The 22441-nt window shown below is 40.0% G+C and overlaps 1 protein-coding gene across 2 annotated transcripts in view; it reads right to left on the bottom strand.

Moving 5' to 3' along the window:
- The window catches only part of LOC117476053 (cytosolic phospholipase A2 zeta-like), a 37445-nt gene extending 28822 nt beyond the window's left edge, over nt 1–8623 (bottom strand). Inside the window, exons 1-8 of one of the 2 annotated variants that reach the window (XM_034122420.1) lie at nt 8510–8623; nt 6073–6095; nt 5867–5924; nt 2731–2800; nt 2417–2553; nt 2081–2212; nt 1849–1889; nt 1684–1726 (exon numbers count right to left, since the gene is read on the bottom strand). In XM_034122420.1, the coding sequence (XP_033978311.1) occupies nt 1684–1726; nt 1849–1889; nt 2081–2212; nt 2417–2553; nt 2731–2800; nt 5867–5924; nt 6073–6083 (492 nt within the window). In that variant the 5' untranslated portion in view covers nt 6084–6095; nt 8510–8623. Of the gene's footprint in view, nt 1–1683; nt 1727–1848; nt 1890–2080; nt 2213–2416; nt 2554–2730; nt 2801–5866; nt 5925–6072; nt 6096–8285; nt 8329–8509 lie in introns of those variants that run through there. The other variant, XM_034122411.1, reaches the window with a different exon arrangement.
- Between the last annotated feature and the right edge of the window lie 13818 nt (nt 8624–22441).

The raw sequence follows: 22441 nt of genomic DNA, 5'->3' as shown, positions 1-22441 counted from the left end.
GATAACGTCGTCACCTCAAACACAAACACACAGACTGGAGTTTAACAGACTGTCTCAGCCTATTCTTTTCTGTCTGATGGAGACTTCATACTGACTTCAACATGTTCCACATATTTTATACATTATTGGTGACGTATAGTTTTAGTTCAAAAGTTTGCAGTTAAAATATTCTGCTGCTTTTCAAAGTGTTTTTACTTTCTTTTCTCTTCTTAATACACATTCATTCACTACTACTTACATTTAATATCTAACTCCTTCAGCCTACTTTCAGCTACAGAAACCATTCAACTATTACATTATTCAGTTATTTCAGGACATTGAGGCTATACATGTTGTTTATACCTTTTTTAAACCTTTTCTTTTAAATATTAAGCTTCTTCACTATTTAGTGTGAATGCTGTTATACTGCCTGCTGCAGGTGACTTATGTTGCAGATGTGTACAATGATATTTTCAAACTGAAAAATCCATTTCCTGCTGGAAAACATGAAGGTGAAATGTCAAACTAGCAGAGTTGAAAAAAAGTGAAGAAGCTTAATATTCAAAAAAGCTTAATAAAAAGTATAAAAGGTATACAAACAAAATTCTTACACCTTGTTGCCTTTAATAGCTAAATATATGTTGGAATGGTTTCTGTAGCTCAAAGTATGCTATGGTGGATAATATGTATATTATTCTGTATTCTGCACTTAACTGCTTTTTGCAATTCCAGTTGGAAGCTAAACTGCATTGCTGTCTCTATACCAGGACTCTGAATCGAATCAAAACGATAGTTATGCATGTAACTACGGTTCTATGAATTCTGGATGACCGCCAGAGGCCGTGCTTAACACTGGATATTATCCAGCTCGTGCATGCGCAAGTCGAGTATTTAATATCAACAAAGTCATATGTGACCTGGGGTGACGTAGGGCAGCCCCGCCTATAACAGCCCACGTCACCATCAGAAATGTATCAAGGGAATCTTCTCGCCAAGATTCCGAGTGACAGAGAACTCTGGCAGTCATCCAGAATTCATAGAACCGTAGTTACATGCGTAACTATCGTTCTACTTCATTTCTACTGACCGCCAGAGGCAGTGCTTAACACTGGATGACTATTACCAACATAGTCACGAGGAATCCAGTACCCACCTTACAGGGAGCGGCCTGAGGGTTCCTGAAAGACAGCTACAAATCTCACTTAGATGTACCCCTCGTAGTGCTGCCCAGGAGGTTGACACATTCCTGGTGGAGTGGCCCCTAACATTAAGAGGCAAAGGCAGACCTCTTGATCTGCATGCCTCTTCAATCACCTCAACAATCCACCTAGAAAGCCTCTGTTTGGACAGTGCGTGCTCTGCCGAAGCAGCTTCCACGTTCTGCAAGCCTGAGGAGTCATAGGCTGCTAGCTCTATGATCTGATTTAAGTGGGCCGAAGGCAGCCTCTTTGGTAGAAAATATGGGTTAGGCCAAAGGGCCACCCCTGTGCCAAGTGAGTAACAGCGTATGCAAGTTTCACTCACTGACAAGGCGTGAAGCTCACTCACACGCTTGGCTGATGCCATCGCTAAAATAAAAGCAACCTTTGCCGAAAGCCATTTAAGCTCTGCCTGCTCCAGGGGTTCAAAGGGTGGGGAAAGGAGGGCTTGTTCCTGAATGTATTAATTTAGGTGTTAATGCTGACATCATGTCAAAGGTCTTACCAGAAGGATGTCATTTGTGAAATAATCACAAGGGGGGTCCTCACTATAAAAAGACACACATTATTCATTTCAAACCCAAACAGACAATGTATTATAAGGACTCAAGAGAAAATGTAAATACTTTGTGAAATAACCAATTAGAAAATGCAATATACAGTTAGTTACCTCTGAAGTAACTCAAATGTTATTAGAAGTTTGGCCTCTGTCTATAAAGAAAAGAGGACATGGAAATAACATTTAACCACATTGTAAATACTCACTACAAAAATAAGCAACAACTTGACATACAGAAAACTGTTTTCTACTTGGGATCAAGTTCAGATCAGTTCCATGTATTTTAAAATGCTACAGAAGAAGGGTTGAAGGGGAGTTTTCTGTGTTTCCTTGTTGCTTTTACCTCAGCGTGTACGACAAATTCCTTGGTCTCTTTCTGCCCTATTGTGAGGTTTTTTATATCAAACTGAAGTGTGGAGATCAGGTCATCTGGTGACCATGTATCCTCATCATACAGCATGAACTCTAAAATGTTCTGGAAAAACAGCAGAGGAGTTACTGACACGTTTGACTCTTCAAAATGAGTTAGTGGCAGTTAGAAATGCAACAAAAAAGCCAGGTTGTATTGTTATTAGGTTATTTAACGTAACATGAAAACGAGTGAGGAAAGATAGGGTGAACTTGTTCTTTCCAGGAGGGATGGATCACTGTGATGGTGTCAGATATCGACTAGACTCACTTTTACTTTTGTGGGGACCCTAAATGTAAAAGTTTCATTCCACTCTGGGTTGTTATTGTTCCTCACTGCTGCTGTGCGGTAGGTTGTTGCCGTTGCCGTAGGAAGAGTGAGAATAACATAGCAGTCAGATTCAGAAACTGTAACACAGAGACAGGAAACATTTCTGTTAATTCAATTAGAAAATACTACCTAGTGTGTGTGTCAGTTTCATGAAAAATACTTAATAAGTCATAATGATGTAAAAAGCGATTAAACATAATTTACAAAGTGCATTTTTTTACTTAGAAATCATGTAATGGGAAAGTATAACTTACAGTAATCTAAGGAGCAAACGCTTTCTGCCCTCAGTATGGTGACATTCAAGGTCCAGTAGGATACAGCGACCTGTTGAATAAGTCCAATAATAGCAATTATTACACGGCTTAGTTGAGGACTTGATTCTGATTGGTCAATTTGGAAAATTCAGAGTTTGTTAATACTTAATAACCAGTGTTGGGTGTAACGCGTTACAAAAGTAACGGAGTTACAGTAATGTATTACTTTTTGCTGTAACGCAGTAATGTAACGCATTACTAATGAAATTTGGGTAATATAATACCCATTACAATTCTCAGTAACGCACGTTGCAACACATTTTAACCCGAAATTAAGTGGTGTTTATGTTTTTAAGAATTCACCAACATCGCGAGACATTCCGACACCAGAGAAAAATTGTGCGGGTAGATTAATAAACCTGGTGTTCTTTTCCCCATAATGACCGCATCGCTGCACATTATCCCGCTTATTACACGGCCATATACTAAACAAACTAAAGAATCGACTCCCAATATTGATTGAAATTATTTTATTGACTTAAAAATTATCGTATTTCTTCCGCTAAGAAAAACAAAACTCAGTTCCACGGCGCACCAACAGCTGGAACTGTGACAACAACTTTACGGCAGCACTGTCTAACTCTGTTCACAGTTTCTGATCCACTAACAAGTCCTTAAACACTACAAAGCCCATTCCGTGTTCCTGTTATTGTTTACTTCCTGTCTGTCTTCTTCTGGTGATTTATCTGATGTCTTTTAACCTCTTTTCCTTTCTCTTTCTTGATCCTCCTTAGCCACGTTCATTATAGTCCTTGAAGGTCTGTACTACTGTATTAAACAGATCTGTGATGTGCAGGAACGCACAATGCACACATTTAGCTGCTGGGGACTGGGCACAGCTAACTGTTCTGAGGGTAAACCCAATGATGTGTTAAAGGTCACCTATTATGCAAAATCCACTTTTTCGTGTCTTTTCTTCATCAACATGTGTCCCCTCTGTGTAAAGAGACTCTGAAAGTTTCAGGAAAAAAGATTCGCTGACTTTTTGTCCTGATCCATTTATATAAAAACCTGTCTGAAAATGAGCTGATCAGATTTTGGCCACTTTATGATGTCATAACGATTTGTTGGCTTGTGTAACCATTAGCCAATCACCAACCAAGGTAACACCTCCCCACCTTATCACCTGAATATCCTCCTAGAGCACCATTGTGTTCTTTTTAACCAAATATCTCTCATGCCCTTTTCACACCAACGCGGTTCCCGTTCTAGCTCCGTGCTTGCGCTCTTCTGGTTGGGAACCGGTTTTTATTTTCAGCCCCCGTTTTGTTCACACCGCCCAGAGCCCGACTGGTGCTGCCGCTGCTGCGTCATCATGACGTCACTGTTTACGTCGCTGATTTTCTCCCCAACGACGCTCACAACAACAACAATGCGCCGGGTCGACGATCGTGTTACTTTTAATCAAGCCAGATTAAATTAAATAACTACTTCTCCCAGGGCCGTATCCAGGATTTCCTAAATACCGAGGTCCAAACATGCTAGGGGGGTTCGGGGGTATACCCCCCCTGAGATTTTTGGGATTTTCATGATCTACAGTAGTTAGGTGCTTTTTAAGTCCTGTGGGGGGTCACAAATTGGATAATATATTGATTTCAAACCATGTCAGTGGGCTGCAGCATAAATTATTTTTGAAAGTGTAATGCATAAGAATCCGTTGATTGTTACTATTAATGATCTGGACATGCAGAAGAGGCTAAAATGATCACAAAACATTGTCAACATTCATTTTCCATGTCTCTCTCCTTTCCAACCTGCACCCTCTCTTCCATCTTCTTTAGTCTCTCTGTCTTCTTCCTGTTCATTACTCTCTCTGTCCTCTACTCTTTCTCTTTGTTCAATCTCTCCCTCGTTGTTCACTTGTTGCTCCTTCTCACTTGTCGCTCCTGCCAGTGAATTAAAAGCAATTCAGCCATTTAGTTAATTTCACTTGTTTGTTTGCATTATTTATTTTATTTAAATCTGTTTTGTTTGATTCTCAAAAGAGAACAAAGATGTAAGCAAATTGTGTGGTTTTATACAATTGTATGTTATTATGACATCATAACTGCAATAGATATATGTTGTTTTAAAATGATGCCTATTGTCTATAGTGTAAATTAAGACTATTGTTATAGATAGATAGATAGATAGATAGATAGATAGATAGATAGATAGATAGATAGAAGGGGTTATTAAGCCTACATTCTTTTGTGTGACTGTACCTGCAGTTCCTCCCTGACTTCCATCACTTTCTCTCTCTCTCTTTCTCTCTGCCTGTCCTGTCTCTTCCTTACCAAAGCTGAGCTTCGTAGTCTTTTCATTATATCTGAGTCAGTGTACAAATAAAACAATACAATGTTATATGTTAGCCGGGCCGGCTAAAATAATTGGTCGTACTTTTTACAGTATTACGGCTTCCACAGATGACATTTTTTAATGGATTTTTTGTCAAAGCACTTAAGATATTCATTGCTATCGGGATGTTAAGAGCATTCCATGGAATATAACAAAAAGTGTATCTCGAGCCGGTTTCTCAAACTTACCTACCCCACCTTTAAGGACTTGTTCATGGAAAATAAACTGTAAACAGACTTGGACAGTTACAGAAAACCTCGATCAGTGCTGCTTTTATTTTAAATGATGTTGTTTCAATCAAATTAAAAAAGCGAAATGTTACGTTACGCTCCTGTCAGCCTCAATGCAAAGTTTGGAAAGATACAGTTGATCAGAAATGTTAATATTAATTACATATGTTGATAGTCACTAACGGGTACATTTGCACTGAAAAAAGTGAACCGTTGACTTTAATTATATGTATTATGTCAATAAATGTCCCATAACTTTATTAGGTTAGTTGCCAGTGTACTAAGTGCTGTACTCTGGAACCCTGTCATTGTCTCCTTTGTCCTCCATTAAATGTGCTTCTCTCATTTAATAACTGGGACCAGCATGGCACACCCCCTGGTAAAATTGATCTAGAACTGCCACTAGGCTAATATAAGTGATGTGAAACATTTTGTTTGCAGGATTTGATCAATGCGGATATATGAACCTCACATTATACATATGTGTTTGGTCACTGCATTCACGTTACCTTTTTTATCTTTTTCCTGCTATTGTCTTCACCTGGGTTTGTTTGCTGGGTGGTTGATCTGGAGATGATATTTTTGAGGGGATTTAAAACTTTCTTCACACTTAAAAAAACAGAACAAAACAGAAATGATTTCAAGTCAACTTAAATGCTAAAACATCAAACAGAGAAAAGCAAAAACCACTGGAGAAATAATGAAAAGCAGTTACCTCTCCTCCATGTCAAACGACGTCTAGAGTTTACCAAAGAGAAGATGGCAGGGAAAAAATAAGTGCTTAACAACTACTACCACACGAGATAATGTTCATAACAATTCACATTTTTATTACATAAGAAACCTCTAACATATTCATATGTACATGAAGGTTGCCAAATATTGAATGAATCAGAATTCCTTGGATTCCCACAGTAAATTACAAGCTGAGACCGTCCCCTCTTTTTCTAATGCAAAACTAAAGTCCTGGTTTAACTCCTGTGTGCGCGCGCACACACACACACACACACACACACACACACACACACACACACACACACACACACACACACACACACACACACACACACACACACACACACACACACACACACACACACACACACACACACGGCAAGGCAAGTTTATTTATATAGCACATTTCAACACAAGGCAATTCAAAGTGCTTTACAAAAATGAAAGACATTAATAGCATTAAGAAACATATTATAAAATGATATCTAAAAACACTCATTTAGAAGCAAAGATACATGAATAAAAGTTACAGCAGTGTGAGATACACACATCTGAAATGTTTAGGTCTGACTCACAATCATTGCTGACTTTTTAGCAGAAATAGTTTTCTATGACCTCCCTTTCTTTCTTTGTTTTCTTGTTTAACTTGTCCTTTAGTTATTTCAATTGTTTCATGCTAAACGAACCCCCCTTTGGAAAATTATAATCTGACCCCATGGTACCTTTTAGTTTTCGCCATAACTATTCCTCTTTTTTATTTTTAAATGCACATAGTTAAGTTTACCTTGTCTTTCTAGGACTTTTTTGGTGTCCTCCGTGAACCAGGGTCTTGAAACCAAAACGGATTCCTGTACCCCATGGTACCTTTTTAGTTTTCGCCAAAGCTATTCCTCTTTTCTTTAAATGCACATTAGTTAAGTTTAAGTTGTCTTTTCTAGGACTTTTTGGTGTCCTCCGCGAACCAGGGTCTTGAAACCAAAACGGCACACGTAGGGGACTTTAACCACCTACGAGGGGACTTTAACCCCAATAATGACTTTAACTACCTTTGGGGGAGGCAATTCAAAGTGCTTTACAAAAATGAAAGACATTCAGAAAATGGCATTAAAAAGCAAAGATAATAAAAGTTACAGTGCAGTTTAAGATATGAATATATCAATTAAAAGCAGCGGCAAAAAGAAAAGTCTTCAGCCTGGATTTAAAAGTAGTAAGAGTTGCAGCGGACCTGCAGGTTTCTGGGAGTTTGTTCCAGATATTTGGAGCATAATAACTGAACGCTGCTTCTCCATGTTTAGTTCTGACTCTGGGGACAGAAAGCTGACCAGTCCCAGAAGACCTGAGAGTTCTGGATGGTTCATAATATAGCAGTAGGTCAGACATGTATTTTGGGCCTAAACCATTCAATGCTTTATAAACAAGCAACAATATTTTGAAATCTATTCTTTGACACACAGGAAGCCAGTGTAAAGACTTCAGAACAGGAGTGATGTGATCCACTTTCTTAGTGTTAGTGAGGACTCGAGCAGCGGCGTTCTGAATCAGCTGCAGCTTTCTAATAGATTTTTTAGTGAGACTTGTGAAGACACCATTACAGTAGTCGAGTCTACTGAAGATAAAAGCATGGACAAGTTTTTCCAAATCCTGCTGTGACATTAGTCTTTTAATCCTAGAAATATTATTTAGGTGATAGTAGGCTGATTTAGTAACTGTTTTAATGTGACTGTTGAAACTCAGGTCAGAGTCCATGACTACACCTAGATTTCTGGCTTTATCTGTTGTTTTGAACATTGCAGACTGAAGCTCAGCGCTAACTTTTATACATTCTGCCTTGGCTCCAAAAACCATTACCTCAGTTTTATCTTTGTTTAATTGGAGAAAGTTCTGACACATCCAATCATTGATTTGTTCAATGCACTTACTCAGTGTTTGAATTGGAGCGTAGTCCCACCCAGTTTTCTAGTCGGTCTAGCAATATGTTGTGGTCAACAGTATCAAACGCAGCACTGAGATCTAATAATACTAACACTGAAGTTCTGCCACTGTCTGTGTTTAAGTGGATGTCATTGAAGACCTTAACAAGAGCAGTCTCAGTGCTGTGGTTTGGTCGAAAGCCTGACTGGAACACATCGAAACAGTTATTTAAATGCAAGAAATTACTCAACTGTTGAAAAACAACCTTTTCAAAGATTTTACCTAGAAATTGGAGGTTTGATATGGGCCTGTAATTGTTCATTACTGAAGCATCTAGATTATTCTTTTTTAAGAGCGGTTTAATGACTGCAGTTTTCAGGGTCTGTGGGAAGAAAAAAAACACACACAGACACATTTAAACCTTGCTGTTAACCCTCACTTTTTTCCGTTTCAGTAGCACGTCTGTTCTTATTTCAGCATACATTTAGAGGAGCATTACATCTTACCTGTGATGAAGTGATTCACTGCCTTCTCCGAGTTTCGTTGGCAAGGCAGGGATTGACGGAATGAGGGCCAACAAATTAAGCAAAGGATCTGTCTGTGTCGACGCTCCCAGTGACTCTCCCTCTCTGCTCGGGTGGTGTAGTAGCTACTGGCTGCACAAGTCTGAGCTTTTATATATAATGAGACAAACCGGCTTCTCAGGTTCTTGGTTCGTGCCAGGGTGGTTCCATAATTGGAAACAATGATTCACACAGTCCTGGGCTTTACAATATTGTAAATCAGTGATACTTGGATGTACTTAGTAAAAGTAAAGAGCTTACTGCAAGGATTCTTTCAACCTCAAACTACATGGCCTGGGCTTCTTAAAGTGTTTAGGGCACCACATCTGCAATCCTCCACCAGCAATATGAGCAGAAGATTCTCTGCTTTGTGGCCTTGGAGCTAATTTGAGATGAGAGTGAGTGTAGTGGATTAGAAAGGCAAAGTGTAGTGGAACAGGTAGATAATTAGAAAGACAAATGTAGAGTGAAATTCTGAGAAGGCCCTAAAGTGTCATATGCATGCCACTGCTACAATGTATTATGCTAAGCAGCAAGGCGAGGCGAGGCGAGGGCAAGGCAGGGCAAGTTTAATTATAAAGCACCTTTCAACACAAGGCCATTCAAAGTGATTTACAAAAATGAAAGACATTAAGAAAATGGCATTTAAAAACAGTCATTAAAAAGCAAAGATAATAAAATAAACATTAAAATAAAAAATACATGAATAAAAGGTACAGTGCAGTTTAAGATATGAATATAAATATATATAAAAGTCTTCAGCCTGGATTTAAAAGTAGTAAGAGTTGCAGTGGACCTGCAGGTTTCTGGGAGTTTGTTCCAGATATTTGGAGCATAATAACTGAACGCTGCTTCTCCATGTTTAGTTCTGACTCTGGGGATAGAAAGCTGACCAGTCCCAGAAGACCTGAGAGATCTGGATGGTTCATAATTTAGCAGTAGGTCATAAATGTATTTTGGGCCTAAACCATTCAATGCTTTATAAACCAGCAGCAGTATTTTGAAATCTATTCTTTGACACACAGGAAGCCAGTGTAAAGACTTCAGAACTGGAGTGATGTGATCCACTTTCTTAGTGTTAGGTAGGGAAGTAACCAAACATGAGACAGGTAGAGCAGGAAATAGCACCCGAGGGTGGGGAAAGAGCCATGGCTAGCTATCAAGCTAAAGTAGCTACCGGGCGTTAGCAAACCCGAAAGGAGTGTAAGCAACTGTGGAGTTACAGTTGCTAAGAGAAGGAGAGTTGTGAGTGCTTAAGCTGTAGTAACGTGTGAGTACAACGTCAGGTAGCTGCCGTGATCAAGAATTGTAAAACGATCGATTTAAGTTAAGATAATATAAGCTATCAGCAGCAGACCTCCATTCAGGTGACTTCCCCAAGGGCTTGAAAACTGCAGTTATTAAGCCACTGCTAAAAAAGAACACCCTTGATACACTGACAATCAGTAATTACAGGCCAATTTCAAATGTACCATTTTTAAGCAAAATAATTGAAAAGGTTGTCTACCTACAACTTAACAGTTTTTTGACCTCCAATAACATTTTAGACACCTTCCAATCTAGTTTTAGGTCTCGTCATAGCACAGAGACGGTTTTATTAAAGATTTTAAATGACATTCATTGTAATACCACAGTTTTAGTTCTATTGGACCTCAGTGCAAGCTTGACTACTGCAACAGCATCTACACAGGCCTCACAAAAAAATCACTCCAACTCCATACACTCCATAAACTCCAACTAATTCAAAATGCTGCTGCCAGAGTCTTAACCTGGACAAAGAAAACAGATCACATCACTCCAGTGCTGAGATCGCTGCATTGGCTTCCAGTGAGTGAGATAATTGATTTTAAGATGTTATTGCACACATATAAAGCACTAAACGGGCTAGGACCCAAATATATCAAGGACCTCCTTCAGCGGTACGAATCCAGCAGACCCCTCAGGTCTTCAGGCGCAGGCCAGCTCACTGTTCCATTTGTGAGATCAAAGCGTGGGAAAGCAGCCTTCTGCATCTATGCTCCTAATGCATGGAACAAACTCCCAGAACGTCTGAGAATGGCTAGCACTTTAGAATCATTTAAATCAGGTCTAAAAACATTTCTTTTTCAATTTAAATTTAAATGTTCTAATTTTCAAACTGTTAAACATGGTTTTCTTTCTTTTAATTGTTTTGTGTGTGTTTGTATTTCTTCTCACTTTGACCATCGTCAAAATGTATTGTGTTTTATCTGTTTGATCCTGTCAAGCACTTTGAATTGCATCACTGTATGAATTGTGCTATACAAATAAATTGCCTTGCCTTGTTCTCATTTACACCTTAATTCATCTTTTGTACATATTTTGTTCATGTTCAACTTGTTCTTAGTTCTCTAGTGATGTGTCGTCATGTATCAGTGCCCTTAACCATAACAAAGGGGTAATTAGGAATTATGATATTCCAATATATTAGTGAACGTTTCACACCTGATGGCACGACCATGCAATTTTGACCACACTGGTTTTCTTATGTTATTTTTCTCTTTCTGATGGGCTTGTTTGATCTTTAAATTGTTGCTATTAAAACAATTGTGTGTCCTAATCAGGAAGCCTAATGCACTGAACCTGCATCCTGAAATAAATCACTCCCATAACTTGTATGTCTGTTTGCATTATCATATTGGTGTATATACGTTGAAGTTATGTTCTTATTGTAAAGAACCACTTTACAATAAGACTACCCTTATAAAGGGTTTACGAATAGTTTGTAATTAATCTATTAATTAGGTTGTGAACACTTTATAAATCATTAATAAGCTTTGACAAGACATGAGATAAACAGGGCAACTGTGACCGGTTGCTTGCCAAATCGTGAGCCCACATTTATCTGTACTGCTAAGCCTTATATTGGCTACTTAGCTTACTTCATCTTCTTCATCAGTCAGCATCCTTGGTATTTGTTGTTCACTGAGTTGATTCTCGCTAAGTAGCCAATATAAGGCTTAGTCATCTTGCCAAATAGTGTGCCTGTGTTGATGTATGAAAACTATGTTAGAACTGGTTTATAAATGGTTCTTAATGATTGATGAAAAATATGCAACAATGAGGAACTGGAAATGGTGATCTATAAAGCAAAATATATATACTGTATAACATAGCAAGAAATATCAACAGGTTAAAGCAGTACAGAAAGACAAGGGACTTTGTCTTTATGGTAATGTGTTGCACGCTCCATTACTGAACATTGGCACCTGGTGAGACACCAAAGTGCCTCATCATGCTACATGCTTTGGTTGTCACCTTCTCTCCTGAGGGTGGTGTTCGACACTGCTGTCTTATCAGTCAGGCTAAGGATTGGCAACTATAGTTTTGCAGTGCGTGAATAAACTTGTCAAATATTCTCTCCATTTGTTTACACTACAGCATAAGGATCAACGTGTCCCAATCGAATATTCCTGGTGGTGCAAGCAGAGGTTCCACACAGCCAGCTAGACTTTGCAACAAAACAAGCCAAAAGCAAGTTGAGAAGATGACCCTTTAATAATCCACATGCATTTTTTACAAAGGCGCCAGGGAGCAGTTGGGGGTTCGTTGCTTTGCTCACAGAAATCTTGGCAGTACCCAGGAGGTGAACTGGCACCTCTTCAGCTACCAGTCCAGACTCCTTATGTTTTGGTCCAATCAAGACTTGAACAGCCGACCTTTCAGTTCCCAAGCCAAGTCCCTACAGACTGAGCGACTGCAGGTCCCAGTAGCTCAGTATTTGCAAGGTAAACAACGGAGTGACTGACTTCCTCTCACTGAAGCGATTACAATTAAGTTTGAACAAAGACACATCGACCCCCCCACACAGACACAATTTATTTGAGTTATTTTGTATTCGTATTTCATTTTGAATCAATGTTTAACTTGAACGAGAGTGATTACTGCTAACCTCTAACTGGCTATAATTGTCCTTAGTTATATGTAAATTAATTCATACTCTTATGATAGCCATTTTAAAAGCCTTTCGACGTGTCAATGACAAACCATTTTCATGATTAAATTAGCATGACGCTTATTGCTGATAGCTTTTTATTCATATTTTGTAAAAGCTGCTCCTACTAATTAACAACAAACCAATCACTGATCAGTCCATCAATCAATCAATCAATCAATCAATCAATGTTTACTTATATAGCCCAATATCACAAATGTTACATTTGTCTCAGTGGACTTCACAGTTTGTACAGAATATCAATACGACAATAGGACACCCTCTGTCCTTGGACCCTCACATCGTACAAGGAAAAACTTCCAAAGAAACCCCACAGTTTACCGTGGAGAAGTCTGGGCAAAAATCAGTGGCGAACCGTGTCTATCACAACTGGACCTTCTGTAGACACACACACCCCCCGCCGCCGCCGCCCGGGGTTATAATGTCCGTCTTTTCACTGAATTGTCGTCTTGAAAAGGGTACTCACAACAATTCCGCAACAACTTCATCTTCACCTGTTGCACTTGCCATTTCAACGTTAAAAACAATAAAACGGCATGAATTGCTTCGTCACATTCATCTAGATCCTCTGTCTCGAGCCAGTTAACTAGCGGGCCTTCTCGAGTACCCTGGAACCGAGGGAAACTCTGAAAGAACACGCCCATTGGCTACAAATCAATATATGATTGGCTGATCAAACTGTCAGTTCAAATGTACGCTCTCATTCAGTGCAACGGCCAGGGCATTCTATCAAGGATATAGAATACCTTGGTTGAAGGATATTCTACCCAGAGACCCAGAACAAGATCTGATTGGTTGCTTTCTTTTCTAACACAAAACCACTGAAATGCGTAGTGCATGGTCCGAGAAGGACATGCAAATCAACGTAACACTGTAATATTACAGATCAACAACACAGATACGATTCTCATTTATTCATTTTATTTACATTTTATATATATTTTATTTATATAATTAAATCGATTTTTTGTTAGTTTTATCTGAGTGTTCCAGGGTATTCTCTGAATACCTTGAAGGCCCTGACGGTTCGCCACTGGTGAAAATGTAAGAAACCTTGGGGAGAGCAACAGAGGAGGGATCCCTCTCCCAGGACGGACAGACGTGCAATAAATGCCGTGTGTAAATTGAAAAGATAATACATTTACAACATAGGTAGACCGAATGTTTGGAAATGCATGTGTCTATAATAAGAAGATGAATCCACGAGGATGTCAACAATCCTGTGAGAGCCATCAGGGAAGTAGTATGATGAGAGTCAGGCAGGACCACAGTGACAGGTTCAGCCACGACTCGAAATCCAGGACTCAGGATGCAGGACTCAGGATCCAGGACTCAGGACCACAGCAACAGGATCAGCCACGACTCAGGATCCAGGACTCAGGACCACAGCAACAGGATCAGCCACGACTCAGGATCCCGGTGTAGACAGACACCAAAAAGAAATTTCGGGGAAGCTGGGTTATTCTGAACATGAGAGTACACAGGTATAGACAGAGAGAAGGAAGAAGTAAGGCGTGTGGCGCAGTGGACTAGTGCGTTGGTGTTCGGATCATGGGAGCACAGGTTCAAACCCCACTGCAGTCAGCATGTCGTTGTGTCCCTGGGCAAGACACTTCACCCCAAATGGCTGCTGTGGGGGGTTGGCCACAGTATTGAGTATGTGAGTCGCTTTGGATAAAAGCATCTAACAAGTAACATGTAATGTAATGTGTCCCCAGACAGTCTAAGCCTATAGCAGCAAAACTAGGGGCTGAATCTAATCAGCCCTAACTATAAGCTTTATCAAAAAGGAAGGTCTTAAGCTGACTTTTAAAAACGGATAGGATGTCTGCCGCCCGAACACAACTGGAAGCTGACTCCACAAAAGTGGAGCTTGATAAGAAAAGGCTCTGGCTCCCATTGTACTTTTAGAGACTATAGGAACAACCAACAACCCTGCATTCTTGGAACGCAATGCCCTAATAGGACAGTAGGGTATAATGAATTCTTTAAGGTAAGATGGCGCCTGCCCATTAACCTGTTAAGCCATGAGCCTGTTTTTCAGGTCTCAGGCTCGAAAATGACATTCCCAGAACAAAAAAGTCAGAATCAATATAGATGTTTTTTATTTTAAAGAAAATTCAGTGTCCGTTATAGTGTCCGTCCAAAAATTATTTTTTACTTATAGTGAAAACTACCCTTGGATGATGGGTTAGTAGACTAAAAGCTACAAAAGTACAACATATAATAAGTACCCTGTATCAAGATTGATGCAAAACAAGTGACATTTGACCATTTTAGAGAGATTTAGCAAAAAGAAACCACTTCTAGGGTCATTTGGGGGGATTTTCCATATCTCTGGCTTCCCTTGTTCGACTTTGATGGTTGACACCTCTTTCTGACCGTTAGAGCCAATAGAATCGAAGGGGGAGTCCCCCACATACACACGTTGTGAAGAGAAAAGGTGGGGGCTTCGCGCATGTCATTTTCCATCAGAGTGAACCTATCTCTAGCTTTGACATCTGGAAACGGAAAAGCAGTTTTAATGCTTATGGATTATCAGAAATCATTTCAAAGGGACACAGACACATTAGATTAACCTATGGATTAACTTCAGCAGCGTTTTTATCGTTGTAATGCCATTGAAGACCACTTTGGAGAGACTACAGAGCCAAGGTAAAAATGTTAGCATTTTTAGCTACCTAGCGTCACCTGTTTTGATGTCCGTTTTTGCTTATAATGTCGCAAATACGTATAATTCAGTGGTAATGTCGGTGTCAATCGATTCTGTGTCACCTCACGATGTGAAACGATGTGTTGGATGTGGTGAAAAGATAAATAATAAGGTTTTGTGAGTGATTTTCGGTGCAGTAAGGTGTTAGCATTTTTCGCTCGTTGCTAATTCAGAGGCTCAGTGTTAGCATTGAGGGTTTTCTTTTGAAAAAAAAAAAAAAATGATCAGTTAGATGAGTTTCTTCCCGTTACATGGATATAAAACATTCATAGTTTTATTAAATGAACATGCCCTCAGACACTGTTTCCTGCAAGATGTTGCGGCAGTGCCCCGGTACCGGGGTCTCTCGGGCTTAACAGGTTAAGGGCTTTGTAGGCAAGAAGAAATATTTTAAATGTTATCCTGTGTTCTATAGGGAGCCAGTGTAAGGCAACCAAAACAGGAGTAATGTGGTCCCTTTTCCGAGCTCTGGTTAGTACACGTGTTGCAGCATTTTGAATCAGCTGAAGCGACTTAACTGACTTCTTGGTACACCCTGATAATAAAGAGTTACAATAATCCAGCCTTGAAGTAACAAATGCATGGACTAGTTTCTCTGCATCGTTTTGACGCAAGATATGCCTGATTTTTGCAATGTTACGTAGATGAAAGAAGGCGGTCCTTGAGATTCATTTTATGTTGGCGTTAAAGGATAAATCCTGATCAAATATAACACCAAGATTCCTTACAGTGTCACTGGAGGCCAAATTAATGCCATCCAGAGTGAGTATATCTTTAGATAATTTGTTGCGTAGATTCTTTGGGCCGAGTACAATAACTTCAGTTTTGGCCGTGTTTAACATAAAACAATTTAAGGTCATCCACGTTTTAAAGTCCTTGAGGTAATCCATACACACACACACACACACACACACACACACACACACACACACACACACACACACACACACACACACACACACACACACACACACACACAACACACATTTAAACCTTGCTGTTAGTGTTAACCCTCACTTTTTTCCGTTTCAGTAGCACGTCTGTTCTTATTTCAGCATACATTTAGAGGAGCATTACATCTTACCTGTGATGAAGTGATTCACTGCCTTCTCCGAGTTTCGTTGGCAAGGCAGGGATTGACGGGATGATGGCCAACAAATTAAACAAAGGATCTGTCTGTGTCGACGCTCCCAGTGACTCTCCCTCTCTGCTCGGGTGGTGCAGTAGCTACTGGCTGCACAAGTCTGAGCTTGTATATATAATGAGACAAACCAGCTTCACAGGTTCTTGGTTCGTGCCAGGGTGGTTCCATAATTGGAAACAATGATTCACACAGTCCTGGGCTTTACAATATTGTAAATCAGTGATACTTGGATGTACTTAGTAAAACTAAAGAGCTTACTGCAAGGATTCTTTCAACCTCAAACTACATGGCCTGGGCTTCTTACAGATGTAGCACTTCATTTCGGACGCCCCTACCCATGTGGGTCCGTGATCTGCACAGGGTGGACCCCTGCTGAAAGGAAAACCCCCCGCAGGACTTGATACGCCCCCTTGATAAATACATTTAATTATAATGAAACCAGCTGCAATGGATCATGGATCCACCAGGGGGAGCAGTGATTAACCTGTTACGCACCATCCGCCCGGTACCGGGTGGATAAACGCGTCATTTGCAGGAAACAACGTCTAAGGAATCTTAATATTTAATAAACTATGAATGTTTTATATCCATGTAACGGGAAGAAACTCAGCTAACTGATCTTTTTAATTTTTTTTCTCCAAAAAAACCCCACAATGCTAACACTTAGCCTCTGAATTAGCCACGAACGAAAAAATGTAACCTAAAACGGCACTTAAACTCACAATAACTCCCTTATTACTTATCCTAGATGCACAGCAAACCACTCGTTTTGGGTGTCCTGGAGACACAGAATCGTTTGGTGCCCACCTCAACACTCAGTGATAAACATTTGCGACGCTATAAACGAAAGCGTACATCATAACATGTGGAGCGAGGTAGCTAGAAACGCTAACATGGCTTACCTTGGTCAAAACTGGTCTTCAATGGCATTAAAACGATAAAAAAACGATGCTGCAGTTAATCCATAGGTTAATCGAATGTATATGTGTCCTCTTTGAAATTATTTCTGATAATCCATAAGAAATAAAACTGCTTTTTCGTTTCCAAATGTCAGAGCGAGAGATCGGTCCACTCTGCTGCACATTTACATGCGCGCAGCCCCCACCTTTTCTCTTCACAACGTGTGTGTGTGGGAGCCTCCCCCTTCGATTCTATTGGCTCTAACGGTCAGAAAGAGGTGTCAACCATCCAAATCGACCAAGGGGGGCCAGAGATATGGAAAAAAAAACATTTTCATCCAAATCACCTCAGAGGTGGGGTGGTTTTGGCTAAACCTCTCTAAAAATGTCAAATGTCACTTGTTTTGCATCAATCTTGATACAGGGTACTTAGTATATGTTGTACTTTGGATTCCTAAAGCTTTTAGTCTACTAACCCATCATCCAAGGGTAGTTTTCACTATCTGTAAAAAATAATTTTTGGACGGACACTATAATTTACAGTTTTTTACTATGTAAAATCTGAATTTTCTTTAAAATAAAAAACATCTATATTGATTCTGACACTTCTACATCCAACTCACAGATGTAACCTTACTTTGATAAAATAAATTATTCATATAATCCTTTTAGAAGTTAACTTGTAGTCATTTGTTTTGGGCATGTCATTTTCGAGCCTGAAACATGAAAAACAGGCTTGGTGCTTAACAGGTTAAAAAGCTGCCACACTGGAACTCATGTGAAACTAGAGAATGCAATTCCTGAAGAAATTGCTAGTGGGAATGCTTTATGCTGAAAAGCTGACGCTGAATTGCTATGCTGAAATGTAATGTGTAAGAAGAAAGTGAAGAATTTAGATTGAAATGATACATGAACACTGGGGGCTTGAATGTGTGATGAGAGAAGAAAAGAAAGTAAAAAGGCTTGGAAAAGCAGCAGAATATTTGAACTGCAAACTTTTGAACTAACTTGATGGCGAATGATCTGTCCATGAGCGTAGGAAGCATCCTGAATGTGGGGGGGACATTTTTAACGGGGGGTGTGGGGGCGAAAAAAAATATAGATTTCCTGTGTTCTGGTGCATTTTAACAGGTGGTTTGATACTTTTATGTGGCTATACTAGCATGAGGGAAATGATGGGTACATTTTGTAATTTCATCCAGTAGTAAAGAAAGGAAACATATTTGATTATTAATTCAGAGCTGTCTTTGAATTAATAAAAAGCAGTTTAAATGCCCATTTTTTGTACATCTATATACAACAATAAATATTTGTGAGTGCATTGAGAGATATTGTTGTGGAGAGTCATTTATATATAAATCGCAAAATACATTTGTGAATCCTTCTGTGAGCATTTATTAATATTGAGACTGATCTGACTCCATACGGATGTTAAGTTCACCTAGGAATGGTATCATTGACTTAAATGTTCAAATAAATGTTGCTCTTCTGTCTATATTGGTCATATGATGCCCCTTGACTGAAATGTTTCCTGTTCAATATCCCCACTGATTTCCTTAAAATCCTGGGATGAGAGTCCACATCACAATTTACTCTCAACTGTCATTTCCCTTTCATCACTCACCTCAGCAATGGACCTCTCTCCACTGTCCCTGTATTCTGCCTCTGACTCACTCTCAAGTGCCTAGATGTCAAGAGAGGTGGTGAAGTGATCATTATTTATTGAGCAGTATACTCTTTCACATTGAATCATAACGCCGGGTTACGTATTGTAACCCTAGTTATATTAACACAGGCGGAGCCCTCTACTGGACTCTATGGGTACTACCTTATCATGCAAGCATTCACCTACTGAGATTTCTATAGACGTAGCCGGCCCTGGGCGGGCCTACCTGAATGCGTGCGCATCTCACTTCCCTATAAAAGGAGGCCTCGCCTCCTGACCACCATCCTACACCACTCTTCAGCGAGCGGTATAGGACAGACAGTGCCCCAAGGTAGAGGGCTCCGCCTGTGTTAATATAACAAGGGTTACAATACGTAACCCGGCGTTATATCTCTCACAGGCTACGCCCTCTACTGGACTCTATGGGTACAGTGGGCGGAGCCCCGATGTATGCACGCACTGTCGTTCAGCACACCGTTCCACCTCACTGTCCCTGACCGGCTTTAGCAGCCACTGCGCCTCACTCACCTCTCCCTTGGTTGTAACCGTGGAGAAGTCCGGGCTGCGGGCACACCCTGACGCGCTTGCCTCGCAAAAAAGTGTGCTAAAAAATAGTGCTGAGGACTCCCGTGCGTCTGCCCATAGGCAGACAGGGAAAGTCTGCAGCCCTGTATGGGTTCACTATGCACTCTCCCTCCTGAGTCCCTAAAGAGCACGGGGAGAACGCAAGTGCCCCCTATGTCCCCCCACTCAGCCACTGACCCTGTGCAGAGTGTGTAGGGACTATAGTATGGAGGGCTCTCCCCCTCCTGCCCCCAGGCAGGCGAGGGGAGCCCTTCAGCCCTGTAAGGGCCCAGAGCGCATTACATCACCCTGCGACCCTCCAGGGGTCCGGAGAAATGTAAGCGCATTTACGCCCGGGGAGGGGGTCAGATGCCCACTGACCCACAGCCCCCCCCCCTCCTCACCAGTCCTGTGTTGCCCCAGCAAGCACAGACGTTGAGAAAGAGCCAGACATATCCAAGAGATAAAACTTTATGAAGGGGCCTGGCGTTGACCAAGACGCCGCCGTGCATATATCCTCCACACTCACACCGCTGAATAAGGCTGTTGATGCAGCCACAGCTCGTGTGGAGTGCGCACGGACCCCCATGGGACAGGCTCTCCCTGCCTGCTTGTAGGCGTGTGCAATGGCTTCGCAAAACCAGCCTGCCAGGCGTTTCTTGGACAGAGCTTTTCCAGTCACCCCGCCCCCGAAGCACACAAACAGCTGTTCAGTGCGTCTCAGGGTAGCTGTGCTCAACCCTGTCTCCTAGAAATTACGTTCCCACAAAACTAAACTGCATTCTCAAATACGTTTTGCAAGAAACGTATTTCCTTCCACGTTACGTTTGTTATGAACATATCTTAAATACGTTTATTTTCTACATATCTTCTAGAAACCTATTTTCTCTCACATGACGTTTGTTATGAACGTATCTTAAATACGTTTGCTTTCTACCTATATTTGCCATTTCTTTTCTGGCTTATAATAATGATAATAGTCATTTATTAATATCATTTTAGAGCAAACTTATTTTCGCGCTGGCTGGCGGCTGACTTTTCAGTTGACCAAATCCGTTATTATGCTGGTTAATGGTTAATAATCACAATATTGTTTGTAGTCGTTTCATACAGCATTCTCAATTACGTTTAACAAGAAACGTCATTTGTCCCACGTTACGTTTGTTCTGAACATATCTTAAATACGTTTGCTTTCTACCTATCTTTGACATTTATTTTCTAGCTTATAATAATGATAATAGTAATTTATTAATATCATTTTAGAGCACACATTTGAAATCGACGATCGGGCTTGATATCCTATGGTTAAATTAAAATCAGTAGGCGAGGCTGTAATTTCGCCAGCTGCGAGGCAGAGTTTTAACATGCCAAAAAGCTGCTGTGTCGTTTATTGCACCTCAAACACCTCAAACTTCCTCTAAGGACAGCAGAAGAGCTCTGTGGCTTCAGGCTTGATCGCCGTTCAAATGACAGCGTTGGTTTCCCCAAAAGTGGGTGGGGCTGTGACGTAGATTTTACTCTCATCTATTATTCAAAACCATTCTATTTAATCCAAACGTAAATTACATGCCAGTGTTTTATCTTTTTATTAAGCGATTTGTTTATGTTGTTTAACTCATAGATATATATAAACATATGTTTTTATATATATCTATGGTTTAACTGGGAATGTTTTCACATTGAACCGGAAGTACGTCACTTCACTTTGTCTTCTTCGTCCCTTTTACGTTCCAGACAATGCATGGCTCAGCGTAACAGACTGAACAGCGACCCCAGGTGTGTCTACATTGGAATTACATCTTCATTACTGAAGGAAAAATACTTTACCTTGTGTTTGTTAACTGGGTTTTTAATGCAGTTGGCTTTTCTTAATGGTTACAATATTGCTATGAGTTACAGTATATATCTGAAGCAAATTATGTTTCTGAAGATGTGTAGTCAATTCCACCCTTCAATGTAGCATAAATGTGAACTCTCATTACAGGAACAATACCGGAAACAGACGTAGGAAAGATCCTCAGCTCGCTGATTGGATGTTTTAGCCGCAATGCACGTTGGGATATGGTGTTTATGCGATGTGAAATCCGAAAACATTAAAAAAAAAAAAAATAATACTTTATTCTGAGTGTTCTTGCTTTTCTCTTTGAAAGTCATCACATAACCGCATTGTAATACACGGTTCGGCTACATTAAATATTACACATCTGCCATAGTTCTTTATTTATAGAGCCCTGATGAGAAGACTTCTGGACTGAAGTTCTGGAAGAACTGCCGCCGAAACTGAATACGTGACGTGGATCATAAATATATCAACAATTAAACAACATCTTACATTTCTTTTCACAAAATACGTCTCCTTGCAGTATCAATACTAATACGGCTGACTTTTATATTTGATCCAATTGGTAGATAGGTTATATTTACACCATAACGGTGCACAGCTGATAGAAAAGGACTTGTAGTTTTTAAAGATATTACTGATTTTCTTTGAATATAAGAATGTAAATACTGAGTTGAGAGAATAGTCAGGGGATTTGGGTGATGGGAGACACATCTCTGGAATCACAATTTCAATAGCTTACCATTAAATGACGGATATACCTTTCTGTCTTTGATGTTTTACAAATCAGATATTAATGTGTAGAAGTAAACATGAGAAATAATATAGCAATATCCTGTACAATTATGTAAAAACATGAATACAACTACACATCTTCAGATGTTATACATACATAAGTGTCCTACACTAATAATACAAAGTTATTATTAGTATACTGTGTGTACCTTGTGTGCACCGCCTAGTGGTTAAAGCACGTTATTTAATCATTTTTGTTGAATAATGTTATTTTTGTTGAATAATGTTATTTGATGAATAAAATATTAAGAGTACATACTTTCATAGGGGGAAAGTAGAAG

The sequence above is a fragment of the Trematomus bernacchii genome, unplaced genomic scaffold (genome assembly GCF_902827165.1).
Source record: "Trematomus bernacchii unplaced genomic scaffold, fTreBer1.1, whole genome shotgun sequence".
NCBI lineage: Eukaryota > Metazoa > Chordata > Actinopteri > Perciformes > Nototheniidae > Trematomus > Trematomus bernacchii.
This window is presented reverse-complemented; position numbering and strand designations above follow the sequence as displayed.